The sequence below is a fragment of the Muscardinus avellanarius genome, assembly GCF_963383645.1.
Source record: "Muscardinus avellanarius genome assembly, chromosome: 21".
Taxonomy (NCBI): domain Eukaryota; kingdom Metazoa; phylum Chordata; class Mammalia; order Rodentia; family Gliridae; genus Muscardinus; species Muscardinus avellanarius.
Genome location: NC_137807.1, coordinates 22,251,981 through 22,269,228, shown reverse-complemented (window position 1 = coordinate 22,269,228; position 17,248 = coordinate 22,251,981). Strand labels below are relative to the sequence as shown.

The following is a 17,248-nucleotide window of genomic DNA, read 5'->3' as shown; positions in this document are numbered from 1 at the left end:
TCCTTTTCTGCCTGCCTCAGTTTCCTCATCTCATTCTCGAAGGATTATACAAACTGGTACGGGCAAAGCCCTCGCGCCCGCTCTCGGCTGCGGCAGTGTGAAATGTGTATTTTAAAGTGTGAGTTTTAAAGACTCGATTCTGCTCCTGTGGCCTGAAAGCGGCCACAGATAACACTCACAGAACCTTATCAAAACTGAACACTAGCCGGGCGTGGGGGCGCACAACCGTAATCCCAACTGCTCCGGAGGCTGAGGCCGGAGGATTGGAAGCTGGAGGCCAGGCTCGGCAGTTTAGCGAGATCCTGTTTCAAACTGAAATAAAAAAAGGGGTGGGGAGCCGGGAGTGGTGGCGCACGCTTGTCATCCCAGCATTCGGGAGGCTGAGACAGGAGGATCACGGTTCGCAGGCAGCCTCAGCTACTTAGTGAGGCCCTCTGCAACTTAGTGAGACCTGGTTTCAAAATAAAGAATTAAAAAATAGGGCAGGGGGTGTAGCTCGGAGGTTGAATGACCCTGGGTTCCATCCCCAGACCCACAAATAAATAAATAAATAAATTAAGCCGGGCGTGGTGGCGCACGCTTGTAATCCCCGCGCTTGGGAGGCAGAGACAGGAGGATCGCGCAGGTTCGAAGCCAGCTGCGCATGCTGGCTTAGGAGACCCTGTTTCCAAATAAAAATGTAAAAATAGGTCTGGGAGTGTAGCCCGGAGGTAGAAGGGCTTCCAGGAACCCCAGTACCACACAAAAAAAAAATAATAATAAATAAATAAATTAATTAATTAAAAAGGGGTGGGGATACGGCTCAAAGCTAAAGCACGCTGGGGTCCAATCCCCGGGGCTGAAAAGCAGCAACGGCAAAAACCCAAACCTTGAATTTCACAAAGTGTTTGTGTCACAAAACATCCTCCAGCCATTTAAAAAGGAAAAGCCGTTTTTAGCTTGGGGGTGGCACAAAGCCAGGCGGCGGATCGAAGGCAGCCTGCCACCCGTCCCTCTGCCGGCCGAGGGCGTCCAGAGCGTCTCGGTTACTCAAGGGCCCATCTTTCTTTTCCTTCCTTCTTTCCTTCCTCCCTTGTACTGAGGATCGAACCCTCAGGCATTCTGTCGCGGAGCTATACCCCTAGCCCTATTTTATTATTCCCGTTTTGAAACAGGGTCTTGCCACGTTGCTGAAAATTCTTGCTAAGTTGCTGAGGCTGACCTTGAACCTATGATCCTCCCGTCTCAGTACTGGGATTACGGGCTGGTGCCACAACACCCAGCTAATGGCTGGCAATTTCTTTCTTTCTTTCTTTTTCTTTTCTTTTCTTTTCTTTTTTTTTTTTCTTCTTTTCTGGTGGTACTGGGAATGGAACCCAGGGTCCTTGTACCTCTGGGCTACACTCCCAGACCTATTTTTTTGTTTGTTTTTGTGGGTTTGGGGATGGAGCCCAGAGGCATTTGACTTCCAAGATACTCCCCCTGCCCAATTTCTTATTCTTTATTTTGAAACCGGGTCTCACTGAGTAGCTGAGGCTGGCCGAGAAGGTCTCAGCCTCCCAAATGCTGGAATTACAAGTGTGCGCCACCACGCCCATCCATGGCTGGCAATTTCTAAACTTGCTGGGGAGAGTGAGAGCCTGTCTCAACCCCCACTTTGGGGCCTCAGTTTCCCTGTCTTTCCAGGTGAGGTGGGTTTGAGGCCTCTCCACCTGTTAAGATTCGGTCATTGGAGCCGGGCATGGAGCATACGCTTGTAATCCCAGCATTCGGGAGGCTGAGACCGGAGGATCGCGGTTTGCGGACAGCCTCCGTGACTTAGTGAGGCCCTCTGTAACTCAGTGAGATCCTGTTTCAAAATAAAGAATAAAAAATAGGGCAGGAGGTGTAGCTCAGAGGTCAAATGCACCTGGGTTCCATCCCCAAAACCCCGCAAAAATAAATAAATAAATAAATAAATAAAAATAAAAATAGGGCCAGAGATGTAGAATGACTCTGGGTTTCATCCCCAGAGGCTTTCTACCTCTGGGCTATACTCCCAGACCTATTTTATATTTTTATTTGGAAACAGGGTCTCACTAAGTTGCTGAGAGCCTCACTAAGTAGCTGAGGCTGGCTTCGAACCTGTGCGATCCTCCTGTCTCAGCCTCCCAAGCGTGGGGATTACAAGCGTGAGCCACCGCGCCCGGCTACTTTTTTTTTTTTTTTTAATGCAGTACTGGGAACTGAACCCAGGCCACTCTATCACTTAGCTACATGCCCTGCTATTTTATTTTATTCTTTTTCTTTTTTTTTTTTTTTTTTTGCAGGTCTGGGGATGGAACCCAGGAGCATTCGACCTCTGAGCTACACCTCCTGCCCTATTTTGTATTCTTTAAGCTGTGGAGCGCCTTACTAAGTAGCTGAGGCTGTCTGCAAACCGTGATCCTCCCGCCTCAGCCTCCCGAATGCTGGGATTTACAAGCATCCACCACCATGCCTGGCAATTTTATTTTATCTTGAGACAGGGTCTTGCTAAGTTGCCCAGGCTGGTCTCCAACTTGCAATCCTCCTGCCTCAGCCTCCTGAGCAAGCTGGGACCACCACACCCAGACAGTGTCTGAATTTTTTTTTTTTTTTTAACCAGGGATGGAACCCAAGGGCATTGTACCTCTGAGCTACACCCCCAGTCCTATTTTTTTAGTACTTTTATTTTTTGAAACCGGGTCTCATTGAGTTGCGAAGGGCCTCGCTAAGTAGCTGAGGCTGTCCACAAACCACAATCCTCCTGTCTCTGCCTTCTGAATGCCGGGATTACCAGTGTTTGCTGCCACGCCCGGCTCAGTGTTTGAATCTTGAAGAAAGAAATGAGCCGGGTGTGGTGGCACAGGCTTGTAATCCCAGTACTTGGGAGGCTGAGACAGGAGGATCGTGGTTTGTGGACAGCCTCAGCTACTTAGCGAGGCCCTTCGCAACTCAGTGAGACCCGGTTTCAAACCAAAGAATAAAAAATAGGGCTGGAGGTGTGCCCAGAGGTAGATGCCCTGGGTGCCTTCCCTGGTACCACAAAAAAAAAAAAAGAAAAGAAAAGAAAAAAGGAAGGAAGGAAGGAAAAGGAAGGAAGGAAGGAAGGGAGGGAGGGACACTCTACCATTGAGCTACCTCCCCAGCTATTTATTTTATTTTCAGACAAGGTCTTACTAAATAACTCAGACTGGCTTTCAACTTGCCATCCTCCTGCCCCAGCCTTCTGAGCAAGCTGGGACCACACCCACCCAGTATTTGAATCTTGAAAGAAGAAAGGCAAACCCGTAGGATCTATATTCTGTTCCTCCTTTGCCCCAGGTAAGACCCAAGAGTGGCCCTCCATTTCATCCATCCGGCTACGCCCTTCGGGACGGACACCCTCTTGTACCCACCCATCACCCATAGCTCAGGATGGGTCCTGGGTCCCTGTCCTACCCCCACCCCAACACGGGGCTTTGGAGTGCTCGCGGTTATGGAAATCTGCGGCCTGATATCTGGCGCAGCAGGTGCCTGTCGCTGCCCACCCCGTCCTGATCAGCCCTGTCACCCAAGCTGGTACAAACAAGGGGGTGTGGGCGGTCACGTGGCGCGGCCGGTAACCACATTTTCGCTTCCTTCTTCCACGGTCTGTTGTTGGGGGTTGGCGGGGCCCTGGACCGAGGCGGGGGAGCCCGGCAGAGCCCGGCAGTGTGGGCCTGGGCGTCGTCACTTAAGCAGAGAAGTCACTTCTGAGCCCACAGAGCGGCTGTCCCATGCTCTGCTGAGCGCGGTAAGTGTCGGGTCGAAAAACCACAGGGAGTGGCCTAGGGGGCCCAGGGGGCAGACGGCCTGGCAGGCCCAAAGCCAGGGCCTCCGAGCCCTTCCTGAGCTGGGGAGGGCAGGCCAAGGCCCAGTGGACCGGGACGGGGTCTTCCTGCAGTCTGTGGCCCTGTCTCCTCCGTGCCTGTCCCGCTAACTTCTAACCCTCTCTCAGCCAGCAGTGCTTGTAGCCGCTGCCCCTGGGACGGTCAGGGTGGGTGGAGCACGACTCTAATCTCAGTACTTGGGAGGCTGCTTGGGGCAGGAGGATCACGGGTTTGAGGCCGGCCTCAGCTGCTTAGTGAGGCCCTCTGCAACTTCACAAGACTCTGTTTCAAAATTTAAAAAAAATAAAATAGGGCTGGGGTGGGGAATGTAGCTCAGAGGTAGAATGTCCCTGGGTGGTTGGTACCACTAAAAAAGAAAAAAAAAATTTCGAGAGACCATTGGCCTTTTCCTGGAAGGTCTCCAACCCCCTTTCTGGGTGGGAAACTGCAGTCCAGAAGGAGGGGAATTTGCCTGGGAGCAGAGATGAGGTCTGGAAGATTTTGGAAAGCAGGAAGGGAGTGTGGGATTCTCTTGAAGTTAGGAAGCTGCTCAAATGTTGTTCTACATTTTTAAAAATTTTTTATCGGTGCACTGTAGTCATAATCTTAACGGAGCACAAGATGTTAGAGGCACACATCACTCAGCCCTTCCCCAATTCCCACCCCATCTTCTACGTCTTTTATAGGATTGAGAAAATGGCACTCACTGGCGGCCAACTACTAAAATACTAAAATTCCGCACTTGGGAGGCTGAGACAGGAGGATCGCGCGGGTTCGAAGCCAGCCTCGGCTACTTAGTGAGGCTCTCAGCAACTTAGTGAGACCCTGTTTCCAAATAAAATAGAAAATAGGTCTGGGAGTATAGCCCGGAGGTAGAAGGCCCCTGGGTTCCGCCCCCAGTACCACCAAAAAATAAATAAATACAAAACAAAAATAATAATAAAATAAAATATTAAAATTTGAACACTATTGCTAATAAAAGAAAAAAAAAAACCCAGCCCAAATCCTAATTAGAATATTCTTAACTAATTTGTAGTTGGGGTACATCTTTTGTGGTACTGAGGACTGAACCCAGTACATATTTCATTGTATTTATTTCTTTTGTTTTGAAACAAGTTCTCACTAAGCTGTTGAGGGCCTTGATAAGTTGCTGGCGGCTGGGCCTCGAACCTGCAATCCTCCTGTCTCAGCCTCCTACGTATTAAGATGACAGGCGTGTGCCACGAGCCCAGCTTGTATTTGGGGGTACTTTGGGAGCATCAAAGGAGACTGTTAAGGCCTGAGAGCCTGAGCGGAGATCCCCTACACACGCACGCGCACACACGCACGCGCACATACACTGATCAGGAATCCTGTTGCCTGTGATTCTGTTTTCTCTCTGGACTTCAGTCCTGGGTCTGAACCATGGGTGGGTGTTCTGCCACTGAGCTCCCTCTCACACACCCAGGCCTGGCTGCCTGCTGTGGCCCGCGGGTCCCTTCGCAGGGGCTGGGAATCAGCCCGGTCACCCGGGCAGGTGGGCAGGGCCTCCTTTTACAGCTGAGAAAGTTGAGCTCAGAGCAGAGAAGTCACTCCCGGCAGCGGTGTGGCAAGTGTACCAGTATTGGGAAATGGCCTCAGAATGTATTTGAAAACAGCTCGTGGTATGAATGTGCCAGTACTGGAAAATAACTTTGATATTCATGTTTTGGAAAATAAATTTGGTAGTACGGAAACTTGGTTTCAAATGTAAAAAGCAAGCCGGGCGTGGTGGCGCACGCTTGTAATCCCCGCGCTTGGGAGGCAGAGACAGGAGGATCGCGCAGGTTCAAAGCCAGCCGCGCGCGCTGGCTTAGGAGACCCTGTTTCCAAATAAAAATGTAAAAATAGGTCTGGGAGTGTAGCCCGGAGGTAGAAGGGCTTCCAGGAACCCCAGTACCACCAAAAAAATAAAAAAAAAGTAAAAAGCGGGGCCTGGTTACTGCCAGGCACTCAGGCAGCTGTTATAATGCAGAGTCCCAACATTAAAAGTAATGAATTAGCAAGTAGATAGAAGAGATACCCCAACAATAGGTTTACATAATAAATGACATTTAGGTGGGGTGTGGTGGTGCACCTTGGTAATCCCGAGGCTGAGACATAAGGATCCGGTTCGAAGCCACCCTCAGCTACTTAGTGAGGCTCTCAGCAACTTAGTGAGACCCTGTTTCTAAATAAAATATATAAAAAAAATAGTTCTGAGAGTATAGCCCAGAGGAAGAAAGCCCCTGGGTTCCACCCCCAGTACCACCAAAAAATTTTTTAATTAAAAATAAATAAATAAATAAATGACATCTAGCAGAAGAGCTAAGAATTCCCCAAGAGGAGGGTGCAGAGGGTGGGAGGAGGGTGCTGGCCTCTGTGAAAGGGGAGCAGATACCACGTGGCCCCTGACTTTGCTAATCATTCTGGTCCTAACAAAGAAACCTAGGCTTAGCCGGGCGTGGTGGCGCACGCTTGTAACCCCTGCACTTGGGAGGCTGAGACGGGAGGATCGCACAGGTTCGAAGCCAGCCTCAGCTACTTAGTGAGGCTCTCAGCAACTTAGTGAGATCCTGTTCCCAAATAAAGTATAAAATAGGTCTGGGAGTACAGCCCGGAGGTAGAAAGCCTCTGGGTTCCACCCCCAGTACCACCAAAATAAATAAATAAATAAAAATAAAGAATCAAAAATAGGGCTGGGGGTGTAGCTCGGAGGTAGAATGCCCCCTGGGTTCCATCTCCAGTACACAAAAAAGAAAAAGAAAGAAAGAAAGAAAAAAAGAAAGAAAGAAAGACCTAGCCTTACACCTGCAGTAAGGCAGGAAGGTGTTTTTTTTTGGCTGAGCTGGAAATCCCCATAATAATAATCCCCATAATCATAAAAAGGGGCTTGCACAGAGTTAATGGGCAGACTTACACTGAGGTCAGAAGACTACTTGGTAGAGTAAGATGAAGGACTGTGTAGCTATAAAATGCTCTAGATAAAAACATGTTGTTGGGTGACTTCTTCTCAAGTCACCCCCATACTACCTCTGGTGCAGGGCTTTATTAAATCTGTCCTAGCTTTCTGTCTTTGTTTAATAAAACTGTTTAAAGCTTATAGGAGTTTGGGTTATTGTTTTCTACACACAGCTGAGAACAAGAATCCGTGGTTACATACCTCATGGTAACAGTTCAGGAGCCCAACAGGGTCCCCAAAGCAGTTTCCTTCCTGTAACAGCAAGGAGGTGGCAGAGCCCAGACTTTCCCTTCTAGGCCTGCGGGTCCCTGGGAGCCCACGGGGCCAGGCCCGGGTCTCGGTGCCCTCTGGGGCCTGGAGCAAGAGTCTGGCGGAGGTTGGTGGGGGTGTGGGCAGCGTGTTGGGAGCTAGGAGGGCTGGGATGTGTGCATGGGCACGCACAAGTGTGTGCGTCCCTCCGTCTGTCTACACCAGCATCTTCAGAAAACTGTCACGTGTTAAATGCTACAGCGAGAGGTGTTACGGGGCCCCGTTGGGCTCCCGAACTGTGACAGTGGTCCCTCATTACAAAGGCGCCAAAACTGTAACAGGGAGATGTCGCGGCGGGTTCTTGTTCTCAGCTGTGTGTAGAAAACACTAGCCAGAACCCCTCTATTTTGCTGTAAGCTTAAGCGATTTTATTATTACAAAGATGGAAAGATTGCCGGGCGTGGTGGCGCACGCTGAAACCGGAGGATCACAGTTCACGGACAGCCTCGGCTACTTTGTGAGGCCCTGTTTCAAGATAAAGAATAAAAAATAGCCGGGCGTGGTGGCGCAGGCTCGCAATCCCCGCGCTTGGGAGGCGGAGACAGGAGGATCGCGCAGGTTCGAAGCCAGCCGCGCGCGCTGGCTTAGGAGACCCTGTTTCCAAACATAAAGTATAAAATAGGTCTGGGAGTGTAGCCCGGAGGTAGAAGGGCTTCCAGGAACCCCAGTGCCACACACACACACACACACAAAGATGGAAAGATAGAGACAGATATTAAAGTCCTACACCCAAAAGGGGGGTGTAGAGGAGTGACTTGAAACTAAGTCACTGAACTCTCTGGATTCAGAACAGTTTTATACCGAGAGTCTTGTGACCCAGCTAGCTCCACCCCTTCTGGGGCAGATCTTTATTTATTTATTTAGGTGGTACTGGGGGTGGAACCCAGAGGCTTTCTACCTCTGGGCTATACTCCCAGATATATATATATATATATTTGGAAACAGGGTCTCACTAAGTTGCTGAGAGCCTCACTAAGTAGCTGAGGCTGGCTTCGAACCCGTGCGATCCTCCTGTCTCAGCCTCCCAAGCGCAGGGATTACAAGTGTGCGCCACCACGCCCGGCAGGGGCAGGTCTTTTGATGTGGGGATTCCTTCCTGTAGGCCTGCCCTGTCCAGGACAGACCCCAAGCCTTTTGTTCCACCCCAAAATGTGTTATCAGAGTCTGGGATCTCCTGGAGGCTGTGGCACCCCCCCCCCACATCCTTGGGAATGTTTCTTGTCTTAGAAATGTAAAAGGCCCTGGGCTCCCTCTATTTTCTTATTTTCTTGCTGGCCACCCTTGGTGCCTGGACTCTGCAGGGTCCCTTCCCTGTCTGGGTCCTGCTGTACCCAAGCTCTGGTTGCCTAATACCAAAGCTATTTTTTTTTTTTTTTTGGTGGTACTGGGGATGGAACCCAGGGGCCTTCTACCTCCGGGCTACACTCCCAGACCTATTTTATATTTTATTTGGAAACAGGGTCTCTTAAACCAGCTGAAGCTGGCTTCGAACCTGCGCGATCCTCCTGCCTCAGCCTCCCAAGCACGAGGATTACAAGCGTGCGCCACCACGCCCGGCTACCAAAGCTATTTTTAAATACATTTTTCAGCCATTCCCCAATACCGGCACATTAATACCAAAGCTACTTTTTTTGTGTGTGGGTCTGGGGATGGAACCCAGGGGCATTCGACCTCCAAGCTACACTCCCTGCCCTACTTTTTTTTTATTTCTTTATTTGGAAACAGAGTCACACTAAATTGTGGAGGGCCTCACTAAGTAACTGAGGCTTGGTTTCAGCCTCCCAAGCGCGGGGATTACAAGCGTGTGCCACCACGCCCGGCTCAAAGCTATTTTTAAATACATTTTGAAGCACTTTCCCAATACCAACACATTAAAGTAAAATGAAATGCATGTCTTATCGAATTCATGTGTGCGCCGGGCTAGCACACTGGAACTCCAACAAATAGAATGGTTTCTTGGGGAGAAGGGCATCCCCCCCAGAGTCTCCTAATGCTGCCGTCTGTGGCCTTGCAGAGGGTCCCTGGACGGGATGAAGGCCCACAGCGTATCTGAGGCATTAAATATCATTGGGGGCGGGGACCGGGGAACAATGGGAATCCCGGATAGGGTGGAGCTCGTGATGAAAGCCAGTCAGCAAGCGTCAGCCGTCACGGGAATTCTGCCCTGATCCACCGGGGTGACGTGCCCACACCAGCCACAGGTGAAGGCTGCGGGGTCCAGCAGGGTAGCTCGGGGCTGATAGCCACAGCGCCGCCCATTAGTAGACATTAGAAAAAGCTTAAACAATGGAAGAGGACCCCCGTTCCTGCCTTCTTTGGCTAAAGAGGTCAGAGTATGTCGGAGGGGTACGGTGAGGGGTTTTCCCAGAACAAGGCGATGATAAACAGAGAGCGCCTTTTCTAAATGCAAAGACACAGCTGGCCAGGCGTGGTGCTGTATGCTTGTAATCCCAGCATTCGGGAGGCTGAGACTAGAGGATCCAGGGTTCGTGGACAGCCTCAGCTACTTGGCGAGGCCCTTCACAACTCAGTGAGACCCCGTTTCAAAAATAAAATGACTAAAAACTAGGGCTGGGGGTGTAGCTTGGAGGTACAGTGCCCTTGGGTTCCATCCCTGGTACCGCCAAAAAAAAAAAAAAAAAAAAAAAAAAAAGACACAGTGGCCCTTGAACCAGATTTGGGGGTTTAATAGCCAAGCTACACTCTAGCCATTTTTATTTTAAAACAGAGTCGCACCAAGTTGCTGAGAGTTCCCTAAGTTGCCAGAGCTGGCCTCGAACCCGGATCCTACTGTCTCTGCCTCCCAAGTACTGGGATTACAGGTGTGCGCCACCATGCCCAACTTCAATATATTTTTTCAGTTGTGATATTTTCAGTTTAGGTTTTAGGGGGATGTAACCCCATTGTAAATCAGGGGAATGTGTATTCTTGATGAGATATCGTGGCTCAGAGAGGGGAGCTGAGTTGCCCGAGGTCACACCGTGGTCCGCATCTGCACCTGGAGAGGCTGCTATCACCTCATTCCTGACAGGGGCTGCCCTGCCCACCAGCACTTAGACCTGCAGTGGGGCCTGGGGGACCCGCACCTTGGTCCAACCTACTGTGGCTGTTGTTTACTCGAACCAAGGTAAGCAGAGGCCTCTGGGGCCCAAGCTTCTAAGCTCTTGTGTGCTGGGACGCAGAAAAGGACATTCCAGGCTTCTCCAAATCTTTGTCACATCTTTCCTTTCTCTTTCTTTCTTTCTTTCTTTCTTTCTTTCTTTCTTTCTCTCTCTCTTTCTTTCTCTCCCTCTTTCTTTCTTTCTTTCTTTCTTTCTTTCTTTCTTTCTTTCTTTCTTTCTTTCTTTCTTTCTTTCTTTCTTTCTTTCTTTCGCAGTACTGGGGATGGGACCTGGAGAATTCTACACCGAGCTACACCTCCAGCCCTAGTATTTATTTATTTATTTATTTATTTATTTATTTATTTACTTACTTACTTACTTATTTATTTTTGCAGTACTGAGGATGAAACTCAGGGGCATTTTACCTCTCAGCTACACCCCCAGCCCTATTTTTTATTCTTTATTTGGAAACAGGGTTTCACGGAGTTGCAAAGCGCCCCACTAAGTAGTAGCTGAGGCTGTCCACGAACCACGATCCTCCTGTCTCAGCCTCTCAAGTGCTGGGATCACAAGCGTGTGCCACCACGCCTGGCTCCAGCCCTAGTTTTTTTTTTTTTTTTTAATTGTTTGTTTGTTTATTTTCAGTAGTACTGGGGGTGGAACCCAGGGGCTTTTCTACCTCTGGGCTATATTCCCAGACCTATTTTATACTTTATTTGGAAACAGGGTCTCACTAAGTTGCTGAGAGCCTCACTAAGTAGCTGAGGCTGGCTTTGAACCTGTGCTATCTGTTACAGTTTTGTAACTGTTACGGTCTGGGGGTGGGGGAACTGTCCCCGGGGACCTCTGTTAGGCTCCTGGAGACTGTTCCCGTAGCCACAGGCCCTTGTCCAGAACTAGGATCAATGTAACACTAGTCGGGACTCTTGCTGAAAACTTACATGAGTTTATTATTGCAAAGATAGAAATACAGGAGGCAGGTACAGCCCCAGACTATCTAGGAATAGTTTTGCAGAGTGACCTGAAACAAAGTCACTGACAATTTTGTTACGGTTGTAACTGTTATGATGCCATTAGAAAGAGGAAAAGCTGGAGCTTAGAGTAAAGCACTATGCCACAGAGTGACACAGTGGGATGACCCGAAAGGAAGTCACCCACGATTCCTGGATACAGAGTATTTTATAACCAGGCTTCTGACCCAACTAGATCTGTCATTTCTCTGGGGGCAGGTCTTTTGATGTGTAGACTACCTGCTCTGTCTCCAGCCCAGACCTCAAGCCTTTTGTTGCACTCCAAAATGTGTTAAGTTGCTTGTCGGGAGTCTGGGATTTCCCCCACATCCTTGAGGAAGTGGGCTTCTCTTAGAAATGTAAAAAGACCCTAGACTTTTGGGTTCCTTCTATTCTCTTGCTAATTACCCTTGGTGCCTGGAAATCTGCAGCCCTTTCCTTGAAGCTCCTGGCTTTTTTCTTTTTCTTTTTCTTTACTACCAAAGATATATTTTGAAAATTGAAAATTTTCCCCAATACTGGTACATTAATACATTTTGATGCCTCTTCCCAATACTGGTACACCATCCTCTTATCTCAGCCTCCCAAGCGCTGGCATTACAAGTGTGTGCCACCAAGCCAAGCTCTAGCCCTATTTTTTATTCTTTATTTTGAAACGGGGTCTCACTGAGTTGCAAAGGGCCTCACTAAGTAGCTGAGGCTGCCCGCAAACTGCGATCCTCCAGTTTCAGCCTCCTGAATGCTGGGATTACAAGCATGCGCCACCATACCTGGATCCATGGGCATCTTTCCCATGTGGCCCAGGGCGGCCACATGGCTTGGCCTCCAGAGCTGGGGTGTGGCTCTCCCGAAGACAGTTCCTGCACACGGGCTGGGTGGGGCTGCGGCAGAAACAACTGGGTTTTGGGTGAAAGACAGGAAACGGGCGTTCTCTGACCTGCTCTGGGGTGTGATGAATAGGATGTGGCCTGTCCAGCCCCATCACAGAGCCCCGCCTGCCCTGCTCTGCTTTTTTGGCGAGAGGAGGCTGAGGTGGAGCTGGAGGAGACCCTGAGCCTCGCTTTCTCATCCGTGTTTAGGGCAGTGAGGGAATGAAGTCACCCAGGAACGAGACACGAAATCATCTACCCACAGTGGGGACTTTATAACCCACCATTTCCATTCTAATACAACTATGCTCTGATTTAGGAGATACCAGTTAGTTTCCTTCCTGGTCGGTGCAGTCATCTCTGTACCTCTCCTCCAGTCTAGCTGTGTGGTTGCCATGGAGACAGCATCTTGTGGAGCCCTGCAAGGTTTTCCTTCCTGTCCAATGGGCTGATGCTGCCCACCTGTAATTCCCGTACTTGGGAGGCTGAGAGAGGAGGCTCGCAGGTTCAAAGCCAGCCTCACCAACTGAACAAAGCCCTTAGCGACTTAGTGAGGCCCGGTTTCCAAATGAAAACACGAAATAGGGCTAGGTTTGTAGCTCAGAGGTGGAAAGCTCCTGGGTTCAATCCCCAGCACCAGAAAACATAACAATCAGGGGGCTGATTTGCCACTGTGATGTCCCAGCTTCTCAGATTTCTTCCTCTTTTTTGTTTGTTTATTGCTACTGGGGATTGAACCCAGGGGCATCTGCCTAGAGGTATACTCTCAGCCCTTTTACTTTATTTATTTATTTATTTATTTATTTATTTATTTATTTTTGTGTGTGGTACTAGGGATGGAACCCAGAGGCATTCTACTTCCGAGCTACACTCTCAGCCCTATTTTTCATTCTTTATTTTATTTTATTTTTTTTGCGGGTCAGGGGATGGAACCCCAGGGGCATTTGACCTCCGAGTTACACCCCCTGCCCTATTTTTTTTTTATTCTTTATTTTGAAACCGGGTCTCACTGAGTTGCGGAGGGCCTCACTAAGTAGCTGAGGCTGTCCGCAAACTGCGATCCTCCAGGTCTCAGCCTCCCAAATGCTGGGATTACAAGCATGTGCCACCATGCCCAGCTCATTCTTTATTTTGAAACAGGGTCTCACTGAGTTGCAGAGGGCCTTACTAAGTAGTAGCTGAGGCTGTCTGCGAACCGCGATCCTCCGGCCTCAGCCTCCCAAATGCTGGGATTACAAGTGTGCACCACCACGCCCGGCTCTAATTTTTTTTTTTTTTTTTTTTGGTGGTACTGGGGTTCCTGGAAGCCCTTCTACCTCCGGGCTACACTCCCAGACCTATTTTTACATTTTTATTTGGAAACAGGGTCTCCTAAGCCAGCGCGCGCGGCTGGCTTCGAACCTGCACGATCCTCCTGTCTGCCTCCCAAGCGCGGGGATTACAAGCGTGCGCCACCACGCCCGGCTCTAATTTTTTTTAAAATTTATTTTGAAACAGGGTCTCAGTAAGTAGCTGAGGCTGGCCTCAAACCTGTGATCCTCCTATCTCCACCTCCCAAATACTGAGATACAGGCCTGCGCCACCCTGCCCGGATGGGTCCCTTCCTCTCGAAGCCCACGAGGTGGTGGCAGGGGCCAAAGCTGGGGTTGACAAGTGGCCCTGGTTGGTCTGAAACTCAAGGCTTTCTGGGAACAAGGACTTCCAGTCCTAACACTGTGAATAGACAGGCCCTGGTCATCCTAACACTGTGAATAGACAGGCCCTGGCCAGAGAGAGCTGGGCTTTCCCAGCCTCACATCTGATCTCAACCAAGGAGGTCTCTGCCTTTACAGGGCCTCCTCCACCTGCCTGTGGTGGAGGTGGTGAGGTTGCATCTCTGTGCCCTCCCTTTCCCCTCTTCCGTGGCCGGCAGCCCCAATAAAATCTGCAGCCCCAGATAAAATACCCCCTGCAGAGGGTAGCTGGTGTGACTGTCCATCCCGAAGACCCACCTGGCCCCTTCAGCCTTGCTGGGATCTCTGAGTTGCAGAGAGCTGGGGCCCAGAGTCTCCGGGGGCCTCTCCCACCCAGGAGCTGGGGGCCGAGCCTGGCGGGCCCGCCCCTCTCTCTCTGCTTCTAGGAAGCAGCTGAAGCCCCCCCCCCCTGGTTGTGGCAGAGAATTTGGCAGTGTTAGGGGTGGTGTCTTCTTGTTTTGTTTTTGTTTTTTGCGGTACTGTGGGTGGAACCTGTTGCGGAGTGAAAATGTGCGTGGTGTGTGTGTGTGTGAGAAGTAATCCCCCCCCCACCACACAAACAGGCAAACAGAAAAAACCGTGGATTCTTGTCCTAAGCTAAGAATAAGTATTCATCGCTTGGACAGCTGCTGATTTAAAGAAGTTTATTAAAAAGATAGAAATATAGAGATAGTTACAGCCCTGTGCCGGAGCGGGGCACAGGGGGGCAATTCGAATGAAAATGCCATAGAACCCCAGTATGCTGAGTTCTTATCCTAAGTCCGGCAGGTCCTTTGATCTGGAGATAATGCTACCCCTTATCTCCAGCCCCTGCTTCTGTTATCTCTCTAGCAGGATTTGGGGCGGGAGGGGGGAGCAGTCCTGTCTCCAAACACAGGCCTCTACCTTTTGTCTTATCCCCCAGAATGTGTGAAATTGTAAAGAAACCTTCTTTCCTGGCTCCAGCCTTCTTTCCTTTAAAATGTAAATTACAAGTCCCCTTCTTCCTGCTAGCTAGCCCTAGCTTTCTTAGTAAAGAAGATATATTTTTAAAATTGGAAATCTTTCCCAATACTGATACATTAATACATTTTAAAACCTCTTCCCAATACTAGTGCAGAACCCAGGGGCATTCTACCTCCGAGCTACGCCCCCAGCCCTATTTTTTATTCTTTATTTTGAAACAGGGTCTCACTGAGTTGCAAAGGGCCTCACTAAGTAGCTGAGGTTGTCCACAAACCGCAATCCTCTTGTCTCAGCCTCCCAAATGCTGGGATTACAGGCGCGGGCCACCACACCCAGCTAATTTTTACAAAGTTGAAACAGAGTCTTGCTGAGTTGCTAAGGCTGGCCCCAAACCTGCGATCCTCCTATCTCAGCCTCAGAAGTTGTGGAATTATAGGTGTGTATCACTGTGCCTGGTTGAGGCAAATAAGTATTCTCTGTGCCTTGTGGGAAGAGGTGAGGGCCCCTGGATGGTTTTATTCCTGTTACTGAACAATGGTAACAGCTGCTACCTGTGGACTGTCTGCTCTGTCCTGGGTGTGTGCTGAGGCCACAGAGCCTGCCCCAAGCTAGACCAGGGACAGGGATGTGTAAGGTGTAATTCAGGCGTGCACAGTGCAAAAGTGCGGGGGTCCAATGTGAATGCTATCAACCTTTATTAACACGGCCCCTCCCCGGGTATGGAGCTGAAGAGTTCCAGGGGCCGCGCCCATCCGAGGCTAGGAGAGGTGGGCTCTTCCTTTAAGGTATGCGTCTCGGGGGAGGGGTTTACTCGTGGGAAGCACAATTTTCGCAGGTACGTCTTGGGAGGCAGGCTCTTCCTGCCTCTGGGCTTCTGGCCCCTCCCCCGGCACTCTCCACAGGACCTCGATTTATCAGGATGGGTCTTGATGTCCCTCCTCTGTCTGTCTCCCCAGGTACCATGCCGCTGCACCTCCTCTTGCTGCTAATCCTCCTGGGCCCTGGCAGCAGCCTCCAGCTATGGGGTGCCTGGGAGGATGGGGCCAAAGGAGCCCCAGTTTCCCCCCTTGCCCGGGGACGAAGACAGGCGGCTACGGATGACGACCTTGATGAAGATTATGTCCCTGAAGGCACAGACCCTCCAGAAATACTTGAAAATAACACCAAGGTTGTTGCGTTTCTGACCACGGAGGACATGTTGGGACGGAGAGCTTCTATGGGACCTGGAGCCCTCTCTATGGGGGCTACCACGAGGGCTGCTGCTGGCCTGGAGGCGGGAGGGACAGCTTTGGGAGAGCCGAGCACAGGCCTGGCCTCACAGTGGCCACCGGCCACCATGGAGCTGGCCACCAGGGAAGCTCCACCCGCAGAGAAGCCGCTGTCCATAGGGCTGGCCACCACCCAGGCCCTGTCTCTAGGGCCAGTAGCCACAGAGGCGGAGGCCACGCCCCCAGCGGCCACAGAGGCGGAGACCACGCCCCCAGCGACCACAGAGGCGGAGACAACATCCCCAGTGGCTACAGAGGCGGAGACCACGCCCCCAGCGACCACAGAGGCGGAGACCACGCCCCCAGCGGCCACAGAGGCGGAGACAACATCCCCAGTGGCTACAGAGGCGGAGACCACGCCCCCAGCGGCCACAGAAGCAGAGACCACGCCCCCAGTGGCCACAGAGACGGAGACCACGCCCCCAGGCCCCACAAAAGAGGCCTCGCCACCAGCGGCCACGGAAGAGGCGGCCACGGAGGCTCTGCCCATGGGTCCCAGGGCCACAGTGGCCCTGTCCATCATACCTACGACCGTCGCGGACTTTCTTGTCTCCTCTGTTACTTACAAGGATGCCACTGGGACAGCCAGCAACTTAGCAGATATCGGTGCAAAGAAAGGACAGCTTGTCCCCACAGGGGGCTCCGTGAGCCCCAGCCCCACGGGCGTCCCAGACAGCATCCCCGTGAGGCAGTGCCTGCTGGCCATCCTCATCCTGGCCCTGGTGGCCACCATCTTCCTCGTGTGCACCGTGGTGCTGGCCGTCCGCCTCTCCCGCAAAAGCCACATGTACCCAGTGCGGAACTACTCCCCCACGGAGATGGTCTGCATCTCAGCCCTGCTGCCCGATGGGGGCGAGGGGGCCCCCGGCACGGCCAACGGGGGCCTGCCCAAGCACCAGGGCCCCAAGGCCGAGCCCGGGGACCACCATGACGGGGACGACCTCACCCTGCACAGCTTCCTTCCTTAGACGCCGCCATCGCCGAGCAAGGCCCCAGCCCCGTGTGTCCTCTGAGAAGTCACAGGCGGACTTCCCGGGACCCCTGGCCATTGGGGTCTTTAGGGAAGAGACCTTGGCTGCTCCGTAGGACAACCAAGGGAACCAGCCCTTCTTCCCTTCCTCCTGGGAGGAGCCAGGCTGCCTCCTGGCCAAAATCAAGACTGGCGGCCATTTGGCCACCTCTGTGTCCTTCGTCCATTCTGGGACCCCCAAACGCCTCCGCCTT

The 17,248-nt window shown here is 51.2% G+C and overlaps 1 protein-coding gene across 1 annotated transcript; it reads left to right on the top strand.

Annotated features, from left to right (window-relative positions):
* Positions 1 to 15,717: 15,717 nt before the first annotated feature.
* Positions 15,718 to 16,992, top strand: SELPLG (selectin P ligand; the record flags this gene model as incomplete). Its single annotated transcript, XM_080717809.1, has 1 exon — positions 15,718 to 16,992. The coding sequence occupies one exon, from the start codon at positions 15,718 to 15,720 to the stop codon at positions 16,990 to 16,992; it is 1,275 nt and encodes a 424-aa protein (XP_080573935.1).
* Between the last annotated feature and the right edge of the window lie 256 nt (positions 16,993 to 17,248).